This window comes from Maylandia zebra, linkage group LG13 (genome assembly GCF_041146795.1).
Source record: "Maylandia zebra isolate NMK-2024a linkage group LG13, Mzebra_GT3a, whole genome shotgun sequence".
NCBI classification, from domain to species: Eukaryota; Metazoa; Chordata; class Actinopteri; order Cichliformes; family Cichlidae; genus Maylandia; species Maylandia zebra.
Genome location: NC_135179.1, coordinates 12068673 through 12088203, shown reverse-complemented (window position 1 = coordinate 12088203; position 19531 = coordinate 12068673). Strand labels below are relative to the sequence as shown.

At 38.8% G+C, this 19531-nt stretch overlaps 1 protein-coding gene across 4 annotated transcripts; it reads left to right on the top strand.

Annotated features, from left to right (window-relative positions):
• The first annotated feature begins 841 nt into the window (after positions 1–841).
• Positions 842–19016, top strand: LOC101479813 (atlastin-2). Of its 4 annotated transcripts, XM_076891540.1 has the most exons (16): positions 964–1078; positions 7653–7769; positions 8488–8660; positions 8854–9060; positions 10925–11059; positions 11199–11303; positions 11423–11473; positions 11564–11620; positions 11851–11943; positions 12177–12315; positions 12765–12892; positions 13428–13484; positions 13568–13639; positions 14507–14938; positions 16454–16597; positions 17025–19016. In XM_076891540.1, exons 3-15 carry the CDS (start codon positions 8592–8594, stop codon positions 16589–16591), a joined length of 1683 nt encoding a protein of 560 aa, XP_076747655.1. In that variant the 5' UTR covers positions 964–1078; positions 7653–7769; positions 8488–8591; the 3' UTR covers positions 16592–16597; positions 17025–19016. The 4 variants fall into 4 exon arrangements, with proteins under 4 accessions (XP_004551494.1, XP_004551493.1, XP_004551495.1 ...); XM_004551437.5 differs by lacking the exon at positions 7653–7769 and having other exon boundaries at positions 842–1078; positions 16454–16627; XM_004551436.5 differs by lacking the exon at positions 7653–7769 and having other exon boundaries at positions 843–1078.
• The last annotated feature ends 515 nt before the right edge of the window (positions 19017–19531 follow it).

Genomic DNA, 19531 nt, shown 5'->3' with positions numbered 1-19531 from the left:
TTTTCAATAACGAGGAGTAGCAACTCTCTGAATTCCTCCTGAATGACCCAGTTCCTAATGCTATCTGAAAAGGAAAAGCACAGACACCTTCAGGAGGAAGCTTATTTCCCTCACATGTATCTACCATCTCATTCTTTCAGTCCTCTATTGGCTTTGATTTCCACTGCTTGTCCCTCTGTGGTATCTTGCAGGATCCTGGTAGGTGAGGTTTATTGGTCAGTCTCCCTGGAGTATTTAAAAGCTGACTGTTTCAACTTTTGCAGCAGTTTTGGAATGGCCTGTCTACCAGCAGAGTTCTCTGTTGTATGATGGAAGCAATGTACAAAGCATTTGGTACAACTGGTCTGTTGGCTATTCTTGCTTATGCTGTTGCTGAGAAGAGCAAAATAATAATGTACAAAGAACTGAAAGAGTAACAAGTGTTAAAAGCAATGAAAAGTGTCCATTGCAGACCAGTACAGCATCCACACTGATGCTAATGATGCACCAGACAACAGCAAGACCATAAGGTATTTGAACTCCAGTTGAACTGCAGCAACTAATTGAGTCATGGCCTCTAACTTGGAGGTGCTAATCCCCCACAGAGGTCCTGATATCTTCAATAAATAAAGAATAACTATACTTTTTAAATTATATTTTTGTAGTAAACAAACCCTAGATGCCAATAGAAGTGCTGTCAATGCCCACCAGGGGGCTGCAGCTCACACTTTGGGAATCACTGCAACAGGGGGTTGAGAGAACTCATTGGTACGCCCCTGAAATCAGACTTTATGCTGGTGTCAGGGGGACGAAATTTAAAGTTTGAATTGGTGCAATGATTAGTTGAACGTGTGCTGTAAACTAATTAAAGAAACACTTGTTTTGCCTCTGGGATATCTGTAAATAGTTTGCATTGCTGCGGCAGCAGCCACGGGGCGGGATATAACTTCAGCAGAGTGCGCGAGGAAAAAAAAAAAAAAAAGACGCTCCTTTGACGTCAGCAACGGTAGGTTTCAGTAGTCCAAGATGGCGGCGGAGAGCGGGTTGGTTAACAGAACTCACTTGGAGAACAACTACAGCCACGGACTCGATGGCAAAGGTAAAGTATTTTTATTTGTGCGAAAAGACGTGTGACAGCGAGCTGATGGGGAGAGTGAAGCCGGGACAGCGTTTACGAGTTAAAGTGTTTATGTTTCGGTGGTCTTTGTCCCAGTCAGGGGGGTTTACCGTTAGCCAGACGTTTCTGTTTTCAGTTGGAGAGACCCGTGGTGTCCTGCCAAATGCCCCAGCCAGAATGTGTCTAGTGTAGCTCGCAAACAGAGGCAACTTGGTTTAAAGTCTGCGAATTTTACTTGAGTTGAAATGAGGGTTTGAGTCCTCACTGTTAAAGTGTGGGTTTTTTCTTAAGTAACTTGGGGAGAAAACGCAGCTGTAGAAAAGTGATTCCGACCCGGATACAAAATTCAAACGCGACACCTGTCTGCTCGTTTGTCCGGGCCGTCACTTTCACCTGGTTTCAGGAAGGACCCACGGCTTGTCCGCGCTTTTTTTTTTTTTTTTAAACTTTCCACATCCTGCATGCTCACTATAAACTGCCTTAAAGTGCTTTCATTCTTAAGTTTGAAACCAATGTCCTTAAACCGGATTGTAGGCAATACAAATCGAGTAACGTCGCGCTAATCTCATCCCACTAATGACTGGGATATTTTTACATACCCTATAAGTAGTCTGCTCACTTTGTTAGCAGACCTAAACAAGGTAATTGCCAATCAGATCTGCATTTGCTTGTGTTTTTTAGCAGAAAATAAAAATATCATAGCCGTGAACCTATGAAGATAATGTAGATCATTTGTCTCCTTTTTCATTTAGGTTTTTTGTATTGAATTTTATGTATTTTGTATATTCCTTGGCAGAGTTACATTAGCCTATTGCCATTGAGTGTAGTTGTGATGTAATACAAAGCTCTGACTTATTAACAATTTTAACACAAACGCGAGAATTTAACGTTTTCCAGATGATGATAACATGTCTTTGTGATAAAGCTTCTTAAGCCTTCTTTTCATCCCAGTGGGCAACTTCTATACCGTGCTGAGGAAAGTGGTTTTGCCATTTGTGTTTTTATTTTCCCTCCCCACACATTTGTCACACAGATAACCTGAGTAAATACAATATTCAGTTTTTAAATGAGGATGTAATTTATTAATGGAAAAAAGGTTAGCTACCTGGCCCTGTGTGGAAAAAGTAAGTAGCCTCCTTTATAAAATATGACTAAACACATTTTTGTGACCTTTCACTAATCACACCCAGCCCTGATTACTGCCAGACCTGTTGAATAAATAAATTATGCAAACTGAACCTGTCTGACAAAGTGAAGTCGGCTAAAACGTCTTAAAAAGTAACACATCAAGGAAAACTCTACTGAAACTCAACAAATGAGAAACAAAATCATTGACATCGATCAGTCTGGAAAGGATTACAAGGCTTTGAAACTCCAGTAATTCACTGTAAGAGCCATTATAAACAAATGGAGTAAACTTGGAGCAGTGGCGAGCTTTCCCAGGAGTGGCCTTTGGGAAAGTATTCTGTGTTCTGATGAAACAAAAATTTAAACTTTTTGGAAGTCAGGATCTGGCCTACTTGCTCTAATTGATGGAACCATAAATTCTATTCTCTACCACGAAATCCTGAAGGAGACTATGTGACTAGCAAGTTCAACCGCACTCACATTATGCAGCAGTACAATGATCTGAAACACACCAGAATAGTCCAATTCTGAATAGTTTAAAAATAATCATTTTGGAGTGACCTAGTCAAGTCCAGTCTTAAATCCAATTCAAAGGCTTTGGCATGACCTTAAACAGGTTGTTCAATCTCAAACCCTCCTGTGTGGCGGAATTAAAGCATTTGCGAAAAAAGAGTGGGCAAAAATTCCTCCACAGTGAAGTAAGACTCATTGTTATAAGCCCTGTGTGTGGCACAACCAGGTGTTAGGTTAGGGACCAGTTACTTTTTCACACATCAGGTGTTTTGGGGCTAATATTCCCTTAATAAATTAAATCATTAAAAAAAAAGAATATCTTTGTCTAATATTAAAATTTGTTTGTTTTTAGTTATAAATCAGAAAGGGGCAAATACTTTTTCACAGTACAGTATATTTAATTGTCTGCTAAAACTACATAGGCTACTACCTCAATCTTTTATAGCATAACTTTTTAGTAGATTTCATTTTAGGGTACAAAAGTTTTTTGACACCCAGGAAAGGGATTGTGACCTTCCCATAAAAGGAAAAATCCACAGGACTATGATAAAAATACTTTTAATCAGTTTAGAATAGAATAGCCTTTTATTGTCATTGTACAGAGTACAACGAAATTGGAGTGCCACTCCCTTGGTGCAAGTTTCAATAATAAATATAAATGTAAAATATAAAAAGTACAAAAAAACAATCGTAAGTACTTTGGTCTTAAAAGTTGGGTTTAGTTTACTTAACCTTAAAATACACGTTTGGTTATCAAATAACCATAAATAACATGAAAAAACATTTTGTTAAGTAAGATAACTGTTTACATCAATAGATAACCCCTGAGAGAGCTAGATGTCATATAAATAGTCTAAACCTGCAAAAATAAATAAGGCAACTAAATCTATATTCCTTTACAGGTAGAAAGAGAGGTGTGGAAGGATTGATTTCAACATGCAGCAAATTTTACAGGAAATCTGCCATTTTTTATAGATCGTGCCAGGCTAAACCAGCAGTTTGCATAGAGACAATTTTCATTTTACCTCATTAAGACTGTGGTCAGGCAACAAGATATCCTTTTCATGTTTAACCCTGTTAAACAGACGGTTTGATAAAAGATTGTAATGGCTTTTACCTGCAACAGTTCCTTCAGTAATACAGTGAACAGAAGTGGTGTGCTATATCTTTGCTACCAGCTGTGTGTAACAGAAAGGAGAGGCTGCAGCTTCACCATAAACCATCATATAATAGCTATTGGTCTAAATTGGACTGTTAACTTGCCCATGATACTTTTCACTGTTTTACTGAGCTGTGGTCATAATGGTATGTTGAAATCTACAGTTAATGTTAAATGTTGTTAAAACCTGTCACATCTTTCCCGTCTATGTTGCCATAACTTCAACTTGTTTTACAAATGTAGAAAATGGTCTGTTGTCAGCAGTTTAATGCAGCGTACATTTGTTAAACCAATTCAAAATATTTGACTGAATACTAAAGAGTTGCTGCTGTGACAGTCAGGAATCCTTATCGTGATAACCCTTATGTCTAGTTTGGAACACACCAGCTGACTCTGTGGCAACAACAACATTCACTCCGGTTGCTCTTAATCTGCACTTTGTCCTCGCAGACTTCACATTGGTCTGCTTGCTGCAACTCAACATTTCCCCTTGTTGACTCGTGTCCAGAGAGGCCAAGTCAGGTTGTCTTTTAGTGTTGGAGTGCAGGGAATTTAGCATAGCTGCATCTTAATAGCCTACAGTGAACTCCTCCTTCTTTATGCATTGAATAAAAAAGTATCACCTAGTAGTTAACATGTATATTCTGGATGTGCTATGGCTGGAAGAAGGAGTTTTAACCAGGCTTGTGACTAGCTGGTGTTACTAATCTGTGGTTGCAACAGTAGATTTTTGCTTGAAATTTTCTCCTTTTTTCCCCCCCCAACACTTTAAATGCCATTTTTCTTTCTTGTGACTCAACTAGAAATGTTAATTGTTTAATCATGCTTGACTACCTGGATATGTTTTCTTTTTATAGTACAGTTTTACTCCCAAAGGCCAGTTTCTTTGTAATTTTTGCACTCCTACACAGATATTGCCTGTTTAAAGTAGGAAACATTCCATATTTAGACAGCTGCTTAAGTTACTGGACTGTAGCTTTATCAAAGTCTGCCTCAGATGTAGTGCAGGAGTCGAGGGGAGGGGGTGAGGGCAGGGAAGCTCATTTGGGATATGCTGCTGAGATGTAGGCTACCTTGCATACTATTCTTGCACTTGATAGTTAAAGATAACTGTGTAATGCTTCGGAAACCTTACTGCACTAACCTGATGTTCACCTCTACAAATGACAACATCTTGTACTATACTATTGTTTCCTTTACATTTCTTGTTAATCTTTCCGCCATTATTCAGATTTCGACGGCATAACTACAGATCACTGCAGGCACACAATGCACAAGTATTAGTTCTAGCAGCAGTATTGGTCAGTTGCAGACTTGCATTCTGTACATAGATTGATCACAGAGGAATAAATTGCCCTTTAGTGTCCTGATTGTGTTTACATATTGCTCCAGTGCCGATTAGAGCTGACTACACCACAAGCAGCACTGGTTTGCATGGTTGTTTTACACTTTGCTTGTTTACATCTTTCTGTCACAGAAATTGAGATGTTTCAATCCATCCCGAGTAGCATTGGAGCATTTCAAACAATAGTTTGATGGGGATTGTTTCACATTAACACTTACACTTATTAAGAAAATAAGAAGAATTTGTCTTCTAACGTCATCTAATGAGGGATCTAGTGTTTAAATGGCTTGTCAACTAGTCATGCATATCTCTAGGATTTGTGTGCTGCTTTATGCTTGTGTGATGCAAATTCCTCATCATCAATTGTGTGTCAGGGAATCGTGTAAGCCAGTTAACATCTGCTCTGTGCCATCATAAGATAACAAGTTAAGGAGGCTAATTTTAGGCCTGTCCTCATTTTCTGGAAGCGGAGGAGCAGGGCAGTGCATTTGCTAATATATCATGAAGTGTTGTAGTGAGTGCACATATCAGCAGAGCTAATGGGGTTTTACTGTCTGTTATGCTTTCTTGCATACTCGGCCTGTATTGTTTTTGTTTTGCAACATAGGCCCCTCACAGTCCTAGCAGAATAGTGTCTTTGTGTAGGTCTCTGCAGTCTGTGCCACTTCATTCTGCTAAGTGTTGCTTTGGTCTTGATGGAAACCTGCAGTGCCACAGACTAAGGAAATGCTCAGGGCTAATTTGTGTGCAGAGGAGATTACTGTAACTGCCCTGTGCTTACAACACTGCTGTGGCCCGTTTGCAGCTCCAAGAGGGTCTTTGGGTGTCCTATTTACAGTTGTTCTCTTAAGAAATATCACCTGATGTTCTCAAAAGCTTAAACTGTTAGACAGCTGTAATTAATCTTCAGGTTATTTAAAAAAAAAAAATTGATTGTTTGCTTCTCCTTTGTGAGAAAACATTGAAAAACAGTGTTGTTGAACCCTGAAAACCTAGCGTAAGGTTCCAAAATATTAGACTAATGGTAAAGTCCAAAGATCCACATTATTAGTAGAAGTAGAATATTACAGAAAGAAAAGAAGCAAGACATCATAGATGAGGAGCTTAGAAGTCCAAGTATCACACCATTAGAAAAGTTTGACCCATCACCACAGAACTTTCTACAACCTTATATATTTCAGAAATTTTCCCTTTCCTTTACTTTGGTACAAATAGAAATTTATTATAGAAGTAAAGAATTAGGTAGACAAATATAACAGGAAAAAGGTTCAGTTAAGTAAGGCAGGACACATTCTTTGCTTCAACGATATTTAGTCAATCACGCTTGCATGCAAAGCCACTCCCAAATCCAATTTTGAGCTAGGAAAAACTTGGTTATAAAACTTAATTTGAACATTTAAAATGTATATGAAGTTAAGCTTAAACCCTAAGTCCACACTTAATGGGTGTCTCTCACAGGAAATACTGCTCCTTAGTTGCTTTAAAAGTTCTGCAAGAAGTTGAGGCGTTATTTCTATTATTTGTGTATTTCACAATCAAACATAACTGCCCAAATGGCTGCCGATCTGAGCTAGTTTTTAGTATGCTCTTAAACAAAGAATAATCACCTTTGTTACTTTCCACCATTGCTTTCCTTGCTGCAGCTGCTTATATTCTCTAAAGCACGCCAACTGTTCTGTGCTGGCTGTGTTCACTGCTGTGCTGCCAGCAGTGAACACAACTGTCACAACTGAAGCCCTCTGTTAGCTGATGTTCTGGTCATGTGCTCTGAATATTTCCTGATTGGCTTTGTTTCCCTGAGAAAAGACCTGTAACCAAAGTCATTTTCAAAAATATTTATTTCCTTTTTAAAAAAAAAATTAAATTTAATTAAATTTAAAATCTGTGTATTCTCACATTTGAAGAACAGCAAATAATTCAATTTTGGCATTTTTCTTGATTTAAAAAAAAAACTTTTGTGTACATGCTCTACCGGTACTTGCACAACTTTTTTTTTTTTTTTTTTTTTTTTCCTTCTTCTTTAGGATTTCCACTTTATCTAAAAACATGCTCAATTTCTGTAAGAGGCCACGGACTCGCAAAACAGACTATTAATTTCAAGACTTGACTTTCTTGTTTAGTTAAAATGTTCGACTGAAATTTGTGTTATACATAAGTGATAGCGCTTTTTAAAATAACTTTCTTGTAAAATGACTAATGGCACAGCTTGTGGTCATGAATAGAAGAAGTTGTGTATAATTGCTCCATTTGTTTTTCAGTTAAACACACAAGTAATGCATAACCTTCCACTTTCATAATTGTGATGTCTTATCTTGTATTGTCAGTTTTGTTACTCCTGATAAATGCTTAGTATCTTGATGGTGTTTATGAAGCAGGAGCTCATAGTTATACATTTTTTTTGTAAATATCAGGACTTCGATGGAGGTCATGTACTTATCAAGAATGCCAAGCAAATTAGAAGAGACTGGTCACGTTGCTTTCCAGACAGCCCATTTGAATCTTGTGACAGACGTGACTGAGACAACTTGGTATGAATGGCTTGTAACCCAACCTGTTTCATAGGCTGTCAATAATTTATATTTAAGTACACAGTGAACTGTATATTTAAATAGTGTCATTTTAGCCTTTACCTGTGAATATTCTGAATCTTTAAAAGAAAAAATGATACAATGTTTTTGTTTTAAAAGATGATTTTGTATGTCATTCAAAGATGCAAGAAGCCATTCATCTGTAAATAATAGATTTTGGAGTTCATCAAACTCATGTTTACTGCCTTTATGCCAATGATACAGGAAGAAGTCAGTTTTTAAGGAAAGGGATTTAAGAGTTAGTAAATATTTACAGAAATTTTGGGGAAAAGGCTGAGAACAACACTAAAAGCACTGTCCTGCTGACTTACTTTACTTGTCCTTTTTTCCTGGCCCTTTGTGATTTTTCAACACATAGCTATTTTAGAGCTTGACCTAGTTGAAGGGAACCAGAGTGGATAGCAGTATTTAGCCCAATACACAAAGCTGGAAAGAGTCCCGTCTTTAGTTTGATCCATGTGGCATTTCTTTTTTTCTCTCTCTAGCTTTACAGAACAGTAGTCTAAAGGAAGTTATTTTCCTTAGAAATAAGGAAGTAAGCTTTTCCTTAGAAAATAAGCTGGTCGCAAAAGTCCCGTTTCTCACTTTATCTTTTATCATCTAGCATGGTGTTATGTAACCACTTTCATTTTAGCTTTTTATCTCCATTTGGTCTTAGGTTCTAAAGGTGTCAATGGATTCAAAGATTGCACCATTTCCCAACGCAAGGCTCCAAAACCTGAAGCGAAATCTGAAGATGACAATGATTTGTTTCCCAGAACCATGGATTTGGGCAAAAATATCAGTCCCACCCCCCAACCAAAGGAAGGGAGTCAAGAAAAAGATGTGAAGGTTTGATGTGTTTTCTACCATATTAGTCTATTAATGAGATTTAGGATATGTAAATATAACAATACTTTTATAAATGTTTGAAGTAAGCAACACTTAGGAGAATAATGTGACCAACTGAATTCTTTGAGGGTCACTACAAAAATCACCTGAACCTCCCCGACAAACCTGACTGTTTGCAAACTTGTGTCTTCAGCCTGTGGAAGAGAAAAAAGTGGCCGGGCCCATCCAGATTGTCCAGGCAAATGAGCACAACTTTGAGCTGAACGCCACGGCACTGGAGGAAGTCTTGCTGCAGAAACATGTGAAGGACCTGAACGTGGTTGTTGTGTCTGTGGCTGGAGCCTTTAGGAAGGGAAAGTCCTTCCTGCTGGATTTCATGCTGCGCTACATGCACAACCGGGTGAGACGACTGTTGTATTTACACTTTCTGTAGTAGGGATTTAAAAAAAAAAAAAAAAAATTTTAAAGGTACACATATTAGTTGCATTACATTTTCCAAATATTTAAAGAAATGTCAACCAACATGCATTTCTGAGCTGTCTCTTTCTGTCTGAGGTTTGCATCTTTTTCTCTCAGCCCGTGTGGCTGTTCTGGCTTCCTCCTACAGTCCAAAGACATGGAAGTAATTCTAAGCTGGCCATAGAGTATGGGAACATGAATGAATGTGTCTTTCTGTATTAGTCCTGGACATACACTAGAGACCTGTTCAGGCTGTAATCCACTACTTTCCCTATGACTTCTGGGATAAGCTCATTAAATTACACTGTGTCAGACCTGTTGTTGTTGTTGTTGTTGTTGTTGTTGTTAAAGAGTCATTATTTAATCATATTGGTACAACAACCCGGAGCATTAAAGATATTCTTTAGATATAAATAAAGACAGTCAAATTGATGTCTCCTCATATATAAAATTTACTACTTTCATTTGTACACAGTTTCACTGAGCTGAGATATAGATTAGTGCTAATTTTGAACCCAAGATGTGTTTACATGAGCTAAGTAAACATAAGAGTTTATCCTTGCTCAAAGGGTGACTATTGAGTAACATTTTCAGTCAGTAGAGATTGTGAAATTGGGTAGAAATGAACAAGGACAGCAGAGGACACTTCAACTAGTACTTGCATGCACAGGTGACGTGCAAAGACGAGTGCTTCCAGTTTTGATTTTGTACTGAGATACTTGCTGAACCAGGAGAGTAAGATTTTGAGTGTGGTCCACGTGAGCACAGTATCTAGTTTATTTCCTATAGAAGTGTAAACGGTGAGTCTTTGAGCCCCTCTAACAGCAGTTGGACACACAGAAGCAGTCAGGATCACCTTACACTTATTTTCAAATAACACACGTGAACACATACCAGGAAATACAAAAGGGTGTTGCAAGTATGGTATTTCTCAAAGTTGTTGGGCATGAACATGGGCATTCATGAAGTTATTGATAATTAATTCAAGTTTATTCATGACTTAATGGTACCACTAGACTTAATAAGTGTGTGCAGCTTTTTTTTGTTTTTTCCTTTTTATTACAGGGAGTATTGTCTGCAGGTATTTATTATCTGTCATCACATCACACTTGGACACTGCACAGATATGTACTAATGGGGAATCAGTACTCTGATGTACTCTGACCTTTAAATCACACATTTGCTTTGAAGCTGCATTTCCTATTTGTGGTCAGTGGGATAAACATTCATTGTCACAAAGAGTTACCATTAATTGACGTTTGTGCTCGCAATCACAGCAGTTGACTGGCAAAAATATACTATATTATGTGAAATTCTACATTAAGAAATCATTTTTTTATTCTACATTAAGAAATCATTTTTTTATTCTACATTAAGAAATCATTTTTTTATTCTACATTAAGAAATCATTTTTTTATTCTACATTAAGAAATCATTTTTTATTCATCTGTTTGTTCAGCTTGTGTTGATATCTCTTTGAACAATGTTTAGTTGAAACGTGTTGCTGTAATCATCATAGATGCTATAAAACATGTTGATGGTGATTAACCTTTGGTTGCTTTTCCTTCATTTGGCATACTGCATTAGTCTTACATGCACCATTCCAGAAACGTTACAACACACTGCACTGACAAAAGACCTCGGGTTCGGCCCCATTGGGCAGTGTACCTGTGCAATTTTCACTTTTATCTTTCATCCTCTCCCAGTCTTAGACAGGAATTCACATGGATCTAGATGACAAACAACCTTGGTTTTCATCTCCCTCTGTTCCCTTCTCTGTCTCATCTTGAATCTTTCCTTTTCAGGATAAAGACTCATGGATAGGAGGTAATGATGAGCCCCTGACTGGGTTCACCTGGAGAGGAGGGTGTGAGAGGGAAACCACAGGAATTCAGGTCTGGAGTGAAGTGTTTGTGGTGGAGAAGCCTGATGGCGACAAGGTAGATACAACACCTCCACTCATTGCCAGACATATTTATCATGAACAGTTATTTTAATATTTTGTTAATGAATTTTCAAGCATTTCAACACAAACTTGTGCTGAATGTGTTTTGAACTCGTTTAATCTCATCCCGACAGGTTGCTGTGCTCCTTGTTGACACACAAGGAGCATTTGACAGTCAGTCTACCATAAAGGACAGTGCTACAGTTTTTGCCCTCAGCACAATGACCAGCTCTGTTCAGGTGATATTCAAAGCATGTCTTTTCTTTAAATATAATATATTTACATATTTATTTTAACATATTAAGATGCAAGCCTTGCATTACATTTAAGTTCTGTTTTTTGTTTTTGGTTCTTTCAGGTGTACAATCTCTCTTCAAACATACAAGAGGATGACCTGCAGCACCTCCAGGTTTGTGTCATTTTGTTTCTTCTCTCACCAAAAAGTACCATCAGAATATTCAGTTCTTTCATCGTCATTTATTTTTCCTTTCATATGAAGCTCTTCACTGAATATGGCCGTCTTGCAATGGAAGAGGTGTCCGAGAAACCTTTCCAGGTACTGGCTTTTTCTTTTCGCTGTGTTTGTTGCAATTCACAGTGTACATTGTTTGAGGTTTGAGTCAGCCCTTTTACTGAAAACAAATGTAGTGTGGACAAGTAAAAAACTAAAAAAAGAAGAAAAATAGCCTCATTTATTTCAGTTACAATGTTGTTGTTTTGTTTATTTTTTTTTCATAAAATGAAAGATATTCTCTGAGTTTCTGTACTGTTGGTTTTCTCTTTTAGTCTCTAATGTTCCTCATTCGGGATTGGTGTTTTCCTTACGAATTCTGTTATGGAATGAAAGGAGGCAATGAATTTCTGGATAAAAGATTGCAGGTGAGAATTATATTTCAACGCAGATTCAGAAAATAAAAGGGGGGAAAAGTGTCGGAGGTTACAGGCTTCTAGACAGAAGAAACCTACCATACCATACCCTGATGTTCACACAATGATTATTGCTTCCTGCAGCACAAATAATTTTAACAATGTTCCTGTTATGGATGGCGCATCTCTTCTTGAAAAACACAAAGTCAGTAACAAGCTCACATTTTCACTGTGTGTCGATGCAGGTTAAACATAATCAACATGAAGAGTTGCAGAATGTGAGAAATCATATCCAGCACTGTTTCTCCAACATCAACTGCTTCCTGCTGCCACATCCTGGCCTGAAGGTGGCTACTAACCCAAAATTTGACGGCAGGCTGAGAGGTGAGAACAAGGCACAGTAGTAATGTAGACTAATGGCTAAAGACGTGGTAGGTGCTGGTTGTACACGGAGCCTGCTCAAAACATTGCAGATTGGCGCCTATATGTTGTAGCTGTTACCTCAGCCAGTTTCAACTCTGCTGTCACTCCCTTTCCTGTTCATGGCAGTTTTTCAACCAGTCAACTGCCATGGATTTATGCATGGCTTATGCATGGCATTGTCCCTGTCAGGCTTAAAACCAGAAACCTGAGAGAGAGAGAGACGGAGAGAGAGACGGAGAGAGAAAATTGTTTGAGTGGTATTTCTAACTTCAAAAATGATAGCTGTCCTAACCCTTGCTAATACTGATAAAAAGAGAATTACAACGTGTCTTCAGAGTGCCAAGTTTTACTTCTAGGATTATGTTGCCATAGCTCTTTGGACTGAAATTACACAACTTTCCATGTTTTAGACATTGATGAAGACTTCAAAAAAGAGTTGGCCCAGCTCGTGCCTCTTCTTCTGGCGCCGAGTCAGCTGGTAGAGAAAGAGATCGGAGGCAACAAGGTCACCTGCAAAGATCTTCTGGAGTACTTCAAGGTGGTGCATAATTTTAAATAAATACCAGTCTATGACCAAAATATGACCTATTGTTGTTAAGATAAAATTACATTTAAAAAGCGACAGAGGTCTCAGTGTATACAGGATTACAGCTGCTTGCACAAATGATTCCAGTGCTTTTCATACTGACCTCCTGCACTACAAATACAAAGCTTCAAATTGTACACCCTTCTGCCTTTTTTTTTTTTTTTTTTTTTTTTTTTTTTTTTTTGATAAATCACAAAAGCTTGAGAGTGAATAAACGACACAGCAATCCAGAGCTTTTGGTAAACTGTGGTCTCACTGACAAAAGTATTCAGTTCTTTGTCATCAGATTTCATTTCTCCAACTTTCCAAAATAAGTGTGCCCAGTCATACTTGCATTAAATTTTATTTAGGGGTTTTTGCAGTATTAAGTCATTTTTAAAGATAACATCAGCCTTTTACTTGGAGTACTTGTTAAGTCACCTACCTGCCAGAGTGTTAACTAAAGAAACACTTTGGTGATGCTGAGACTCATTTTTCTTTCCTGCAGGCTTACATAAAGATCTACCAGGGAGAGGAGCTGCCTCACCCAAAGACCATGCTGCAGGTCAGTAATTGGGAATCTTTTAAGTCATCTCATTTTGATTAGGGTTGTGTTCAATCTTTTTGTCTTTCATTTTTTTTTGATAGGCAACAGCAGAGGCCAACAACCTGACAGCTGTGGCAGGAGCCAAAGACCTGTACAGCAAGAAAATGGAGCAGGTAAGGACCGGTTTATCCCTGATATTCATCGTGAATGAAGTCTAAAAGGTGCCCAAGTCCAGGGAGCAAATATGGGAATATCACTGCCTGATTAATTGACCTGCGCTTCCTACCTGATAATCACCTGGCATTTTGGGCAATAAGTTTCAGGCTACATTTTCCAGCCTGACAATAATCCCTGAGACATTGCCAGTGCAGTAAGAGTGTACCTGGATAGAAAAAATCCTCACAGTGAATAATAAAGTGAAAAGAAAAGAAAGAAAGAAAGAAAGTGTACTTTATTGGTCCCCGTGGGGGAAATCCCTCTCTGCATTTAACCCATTCACTCAGTGAAGCAGTGGGCAGCCATTGGGCGCCCGGGGAGCAGTGTGTAGGGACGGTACCTTGCTCAGGGGTACCTCAGGGTAGCTGTTCAGGGGAATCGAACCCCCGACCTTCCGATCATGGGGCCACGACTCTACCTACTGAGCTATCCCTGCCCTTAAGTTCATTAGAATTGTACAAACTCTGCCTTTGCCTTATCAGTGCATTTCTATGTACGTTCGACCATGTTTCAGTAAATCACTGCAGCGTCCTTCCTTTTTTCTTTTTCTTTTCACAGTGCTGTACTTTGAGTGCTGGTAATTCTGATCGATCTAATTTTCATAGTATCGCAGTCAAGTATTTGCATGGATGCATTAAGTATATGAAAACTATCTTGCTGACTAGTTTTACATGACTGACTCAGGAAAATACAGTAAATATTTTCCTGTGTAAATGTAATAAGGTACCAACAAACAAACAGAATGACTTAGAATTTCATACTACTTAGAAATAAAAATTTAGAAGGAAAGACTTTCTCCTGATATCATCTCCTCCTCCCTACAGGTCTGCGGTGGGGACAAGCCTTACGTCGCCCCGGCTGATCTGAAGCGCTGCCACGAGGAGATCCGCGATTACTCTGTGTCTTACTTCCGCTCTGTGAAGAAAATGGGGGGCAAGGAGTTTTGCCAGCGCTACCAGAATCAGCTGGAGTCAGAGCTGGAGGAAACCTACACCAACCTCTCCAAGCAGAACGAAGGCAAAAACATCTTCTACGCAGCACGCACCCCTGCCACGCTTTTCGCTCTCATGTTCATCACCTATGTGGTGTCTGGAGTGACGGGTTTCATCGGCCTGAGCACCTTAGCCACACTGGCTAACCTGGTCATGGGCGTGGCGCTGCTGTCGCTCTGTGCCTGGGGTTACGTGAAGTACTCAGGAGAGTTTCGGGAGGTGGGAACGATTATTGATGAGGTGGCAGAAGCACTCTGGGTGCAGGTGGGTAGACAGTGTGAGAGGAGGGAGAAAAGTGTGTGTGTCTCTGTGTGTGTGCACAGACTTCAATCGACTGGCTTGGTTTTCATCTCCTAATTTTTTATGGTGGTTTTTTGTTTGTTTGTTTTATTTTTTTGTTGATATTGTGGCATTCCTTTTTTTTTTTTTAAGTCCAAAAATCAGTAATAGTTCAGTGCCTTTATATACTGAAAGCTAGCCAATAAGAAGGAAATCATAGTGCAGAAGCACCAAAGATCAGTTTGCAATAGAGGTTTGTCCTTTTTACATTTAAACCGAAACGTACAATTATGAACCTTATCGATGCATGAGTGTTCATCAAGCATAATGATCAGCCAGTTGTAACTCAAAAGAGACAGATTGACAACCATTTGATCTATTAAACTGTATCTCTGTTCACTGCGTCATACAGCAGCAGCAAAGCAACGGTTACTAATGGGAGAAAGAACAAGGCTAACAGCAAAGAGTCAGTAGTTTGTTTTTCACAAATAAAGACAACATTTTTGATTTGAGCATCTTGTTAGACACTTGTCAAAGCGCTATTTGCTTGTAAAGTAGCCAAAAAAAACCTTGCAAACTCCAAGAAGGGCTTTTGTGAGGCACTACACTAAAGCAGGGACACATATATATTCTGCGTTCACAAACTTAATCATCAGACGGTTAGCACGAGGGTCCGTGCTGACATCTGCGTGCCTGCTGGTTTTTGACCATACGAAGCAGGGGCTCTCCCATTGAGAATTTACATATCATCACATTACATTTACATTCTGTCAACCAGGAATGACAAGTATAATCTAGACTTAAATGTGAGAAACTAGTGAAGAGAAATTACAGTAGCTTGCAGCCCAATCTGATGCTGAGATTAAGTGAGAGTAGTTTGAATAATTCAGGTGAATAATTGGTTATGTGGTCCATCTTGGGCCAGTTAATTATTATCCTTCTAATAATATCCACAGAGTATAAATCTGATGGATTTGTGTATTTGTTCTTACTGTTTTGTGTATTTAGTTTAAGTTGAAGCTTAATGTAAAAGTCATTATGTTAACAGCTTATTTTTCTCCAGGTTCATTATATCTGTGCACATCTGGTTTATTTTCTTCCTTACATGCTTCTCTTCCTCTTTGTCTTCTAGCCTTTTTTTCTGTCCTCTTATCCTGTTATCCTTATATTCACTTCACCTTACAGAGCTCCAGTGAAACCCAGCCAGCACATCTTTCATCCTCGTTTGTTTGCCTTCCCTATTTTTTTTTTTTTTAATGTTTTATCACTCAACCTTCCTGTCTCTGTTTGTGCCTCTCCTGCTGTTTAGAGGATGGTAAGAAAGGTGAGCGATGTTGATTCCAGTTTTTGTCTGCCTGCATCATATCATTTCCTTCTCTGTTCTGATTTTATTTATCATTTTATTTATTTTTCCATCACTTCTTTCCCACGGCCTCTTCCAGTATCAGTGCCTGGTTCCCCTCTGTTTAACTCCCCCGTTCCTCCCTGCTTTCCTCTCAGGTCATTTCCAAACTTTTGGAGCCCGTCAGGAGCTGCCTGGCGTGGCCTATTTCTCTCCTCCCTTCCCTCCCGTCAGGAGCAACACTGGAATTGAAAGCTCTGTCTCCTCTCAACGACAACTACAAGAAGACCAACTAACTGCTGGTCAGCTGGTGGATTTGCAGACTCGTAAACGTGTATATCTTGTATCAAAACCTTCAGTTTGCTGGCCTCTTGATTTTTGATTTTCAGTCTGTTGATGCTGGATTTTTGTACTGGGTGTGAGCACGGAGCACGTCTGGGACACGGAGGCTGCACAAACGGTTTATAATTTTATTCTGTGTGGATAGAAACAAAGGTTTTCTTTTTCCTTGGCTTTGTTGTGAATCACGCGTCTTAAGAGTTTTCAGTTGTTTCCCTGGTCAGCACTTTGAAAAATACATCCTTTTTTTGTTTTCATTCCTTTTAAGTGCTTTTCTTCCCTAACCTACTTTCTTTTAGTTTCTGTCTCCTTTATCGACTATTTGTAACTGATAATCAGTTTGATCATCCGTTCATGCAGATCCTTTTTTTTTTTTTTCTCCTCCTGCAGGTTCTGAAGCCAGTTACTGAGCAATACATGGGGGATAACATGAGACAGACAGTGATGAACTCTATTAGAGCCAGCTTGACAGAACAAGGCTCGCAGCAAACAAGGTTAAAGAGTGATTGATGCTCTTCCTCCTCAACTCTACCTGTTATCTTCATTATCATCATCCTCCACTGACTCGGCGTGTTCAGTCCTAGAACTGTGAAACTAGTTCAACACCAAAGCTGACCCACTTTTTTTGTTTTTCCTGCCAAATGTCCTTCATCACATAGCTGCCCCCCTCTTTATTTGCCTGTCGAGGACTTGAGGCCCTCTGCCTGCTCTGCTCTTCATCGCCCCCCAGTGCCTCAGCTCAGATATTGCATGTTGACTGAGCAGAGTCCAGCCTCCTGCCAAAACACCTGACAAATCTTCTCCAGTGTGCCATGCTGCATTGTGATGCATACTGAAGGCTGGCACACACGCGCACACAGATTGATGCTGGTAGAGAACTGCACTCGTATCATGATTAAGCTGTAATTCAGGGAAAACTGACACAGCTGTGGGCAGCTGTTATCAGCATTGGATGCAAACTGAATTCATTTCGTCTTACAGGCCAGCTCAGTTTACTTCCTCTTCTGCCTGGTGATAGCTTGTCCTGCAAGAACAGACAACTAATCGACTTAAAAAGCTCATGAAGATGTGACGCCCAAGTTTCTCTTGATTCTACTGAAGTGAAAGTAAATTAAAATCTGAGTCTGAGGCAATTTAAAGACATTTATCTACCACTGAAAATGTGACTTCTGGATAAAAATCAAAGCTGTAATTCTTTTTTTCTCTCTCTTCTGTCTGCCTCCTTTATTAGTTTTCTGCACTACATTTGGAAGACAAGTTAATCAGGTAACATTTGTATAATCCACATCTGGGCTCCCATCTTTGCGCTTGTTTCATATTCCATTATTATCTCTTGAGTCTCAAGCCTCTTGTTCTTTACGCGTTATATCTGGACTTCTTGTAACAGACCTGACAGATTTTGGCCCACTGCATGCTGTTAAGAGGAGCTGTGTTATATCATGAGGAGCTTTTAGAGTCCAGCTATAGTGAGGTAGTTCAGTTTAAGTCACACTAGTGCTGATTGTTTGCAGTTTTAGGACCTACAGGCTGTAAGTTTGACTGTTGCTTTGGGAGCCCCAGCTCAGATGTTTTGTACATTATTTATGGTAAATTTGATGCTTTTGTTTTTTTATAAACCTTATTAAAGGATTAAGTTTGAGGAGCTATGTTTGTCCACTTTCTTGCTGAAAGTTGGATGAGAAGCAACACTCAGCTGCTGGTTAGTTTAGCACAAAGACATGATTCAAATGAAACCAGTGTCGGTGAAGCTAAGCTGATCAGCTTTTACTTTAACTGACACAAGTGAGTGCTGTAGGTCTCGTCTTCTCAGCTCGCTCCCCAAACCCCTTACCTGACACTTTACCTGCCTTTTTGTTGAGGCAGCTGTCAGAGCTTCAATCTCCAGAATGAAATGAATAAAATGTGCTTGACTGTTAAATGATCTAAATAAATCTACCCTGTCGGTTTAACTCGTCGCACCTGTCTTTTTCACATCGATTCCATCCACTGCTCACCTTAAGCACCAGTCTTGTACTGTACAGTCTTTTGTTTTTTGGGTTGTTTTTTTTTATGTGTTCATACTACAAATCGGGCATGTACGTTGGATTAAATATTTAAATAAACTTTGTGTACATTTTTATAGCGAATCAGTTAAATGGTTATTTTTTTGTTTTCCTCTCTTGTTGATCAACTTACCAGTCTGTGGTTTAAGAATAAGTTGCTGCTGTAGGTTTAGTTTCTCCACGTGAGGATTGACGTTAGCGGAAACGCGTGAATAAATCTGACAGGAAAAGCATAGATTGTGATGCGCGGGCAGGAGAAGGTGTCTGTCTCTTTTAAAGATATCTCTGGTAATTTATTTTTGAATAAGATGTTTACCTTAAGAATAAATCATCAACACAACTCTTTCGGCTCCTTTTGTCTTTTATTCCTTGATGGAAGCATCTAAAAGGACCAGCAAGCAACACATGTATGTCGTGTATATGAAGAGTTGTCTTAACTGGGAAATGTGAATATTTTCTGCAGACTAACCAAACCTTTAATCCAAAATCTGATCATCACACAAGTGTAACAAAAAGAAACCACACTTTTCTTTGCATTCATTTAATTTGTGTTTCAAACACAAATTAAATGAATGCAATAGGTTTGGATTCATTCATTTTGCCAAAGGGATTAAAAAGATTCCACTGTGTTTATATGTAAATATCTGTATTTACATATAAACATACAGGGTTTAACAAATGTGTAAGACCTGTTCAAAAACATTTTCGGAATCTGTCAAAACCCTGTTTAACCTGAAATCATGTTTTTATATACTCGAGCTGGCACACTGGAAATCTGAGGTCAGATTAATAAACTAAACAGTTCAACTGTTCAGGAATGCAAGTAAACTAATTTGGCATCTTAAAAAAATACTT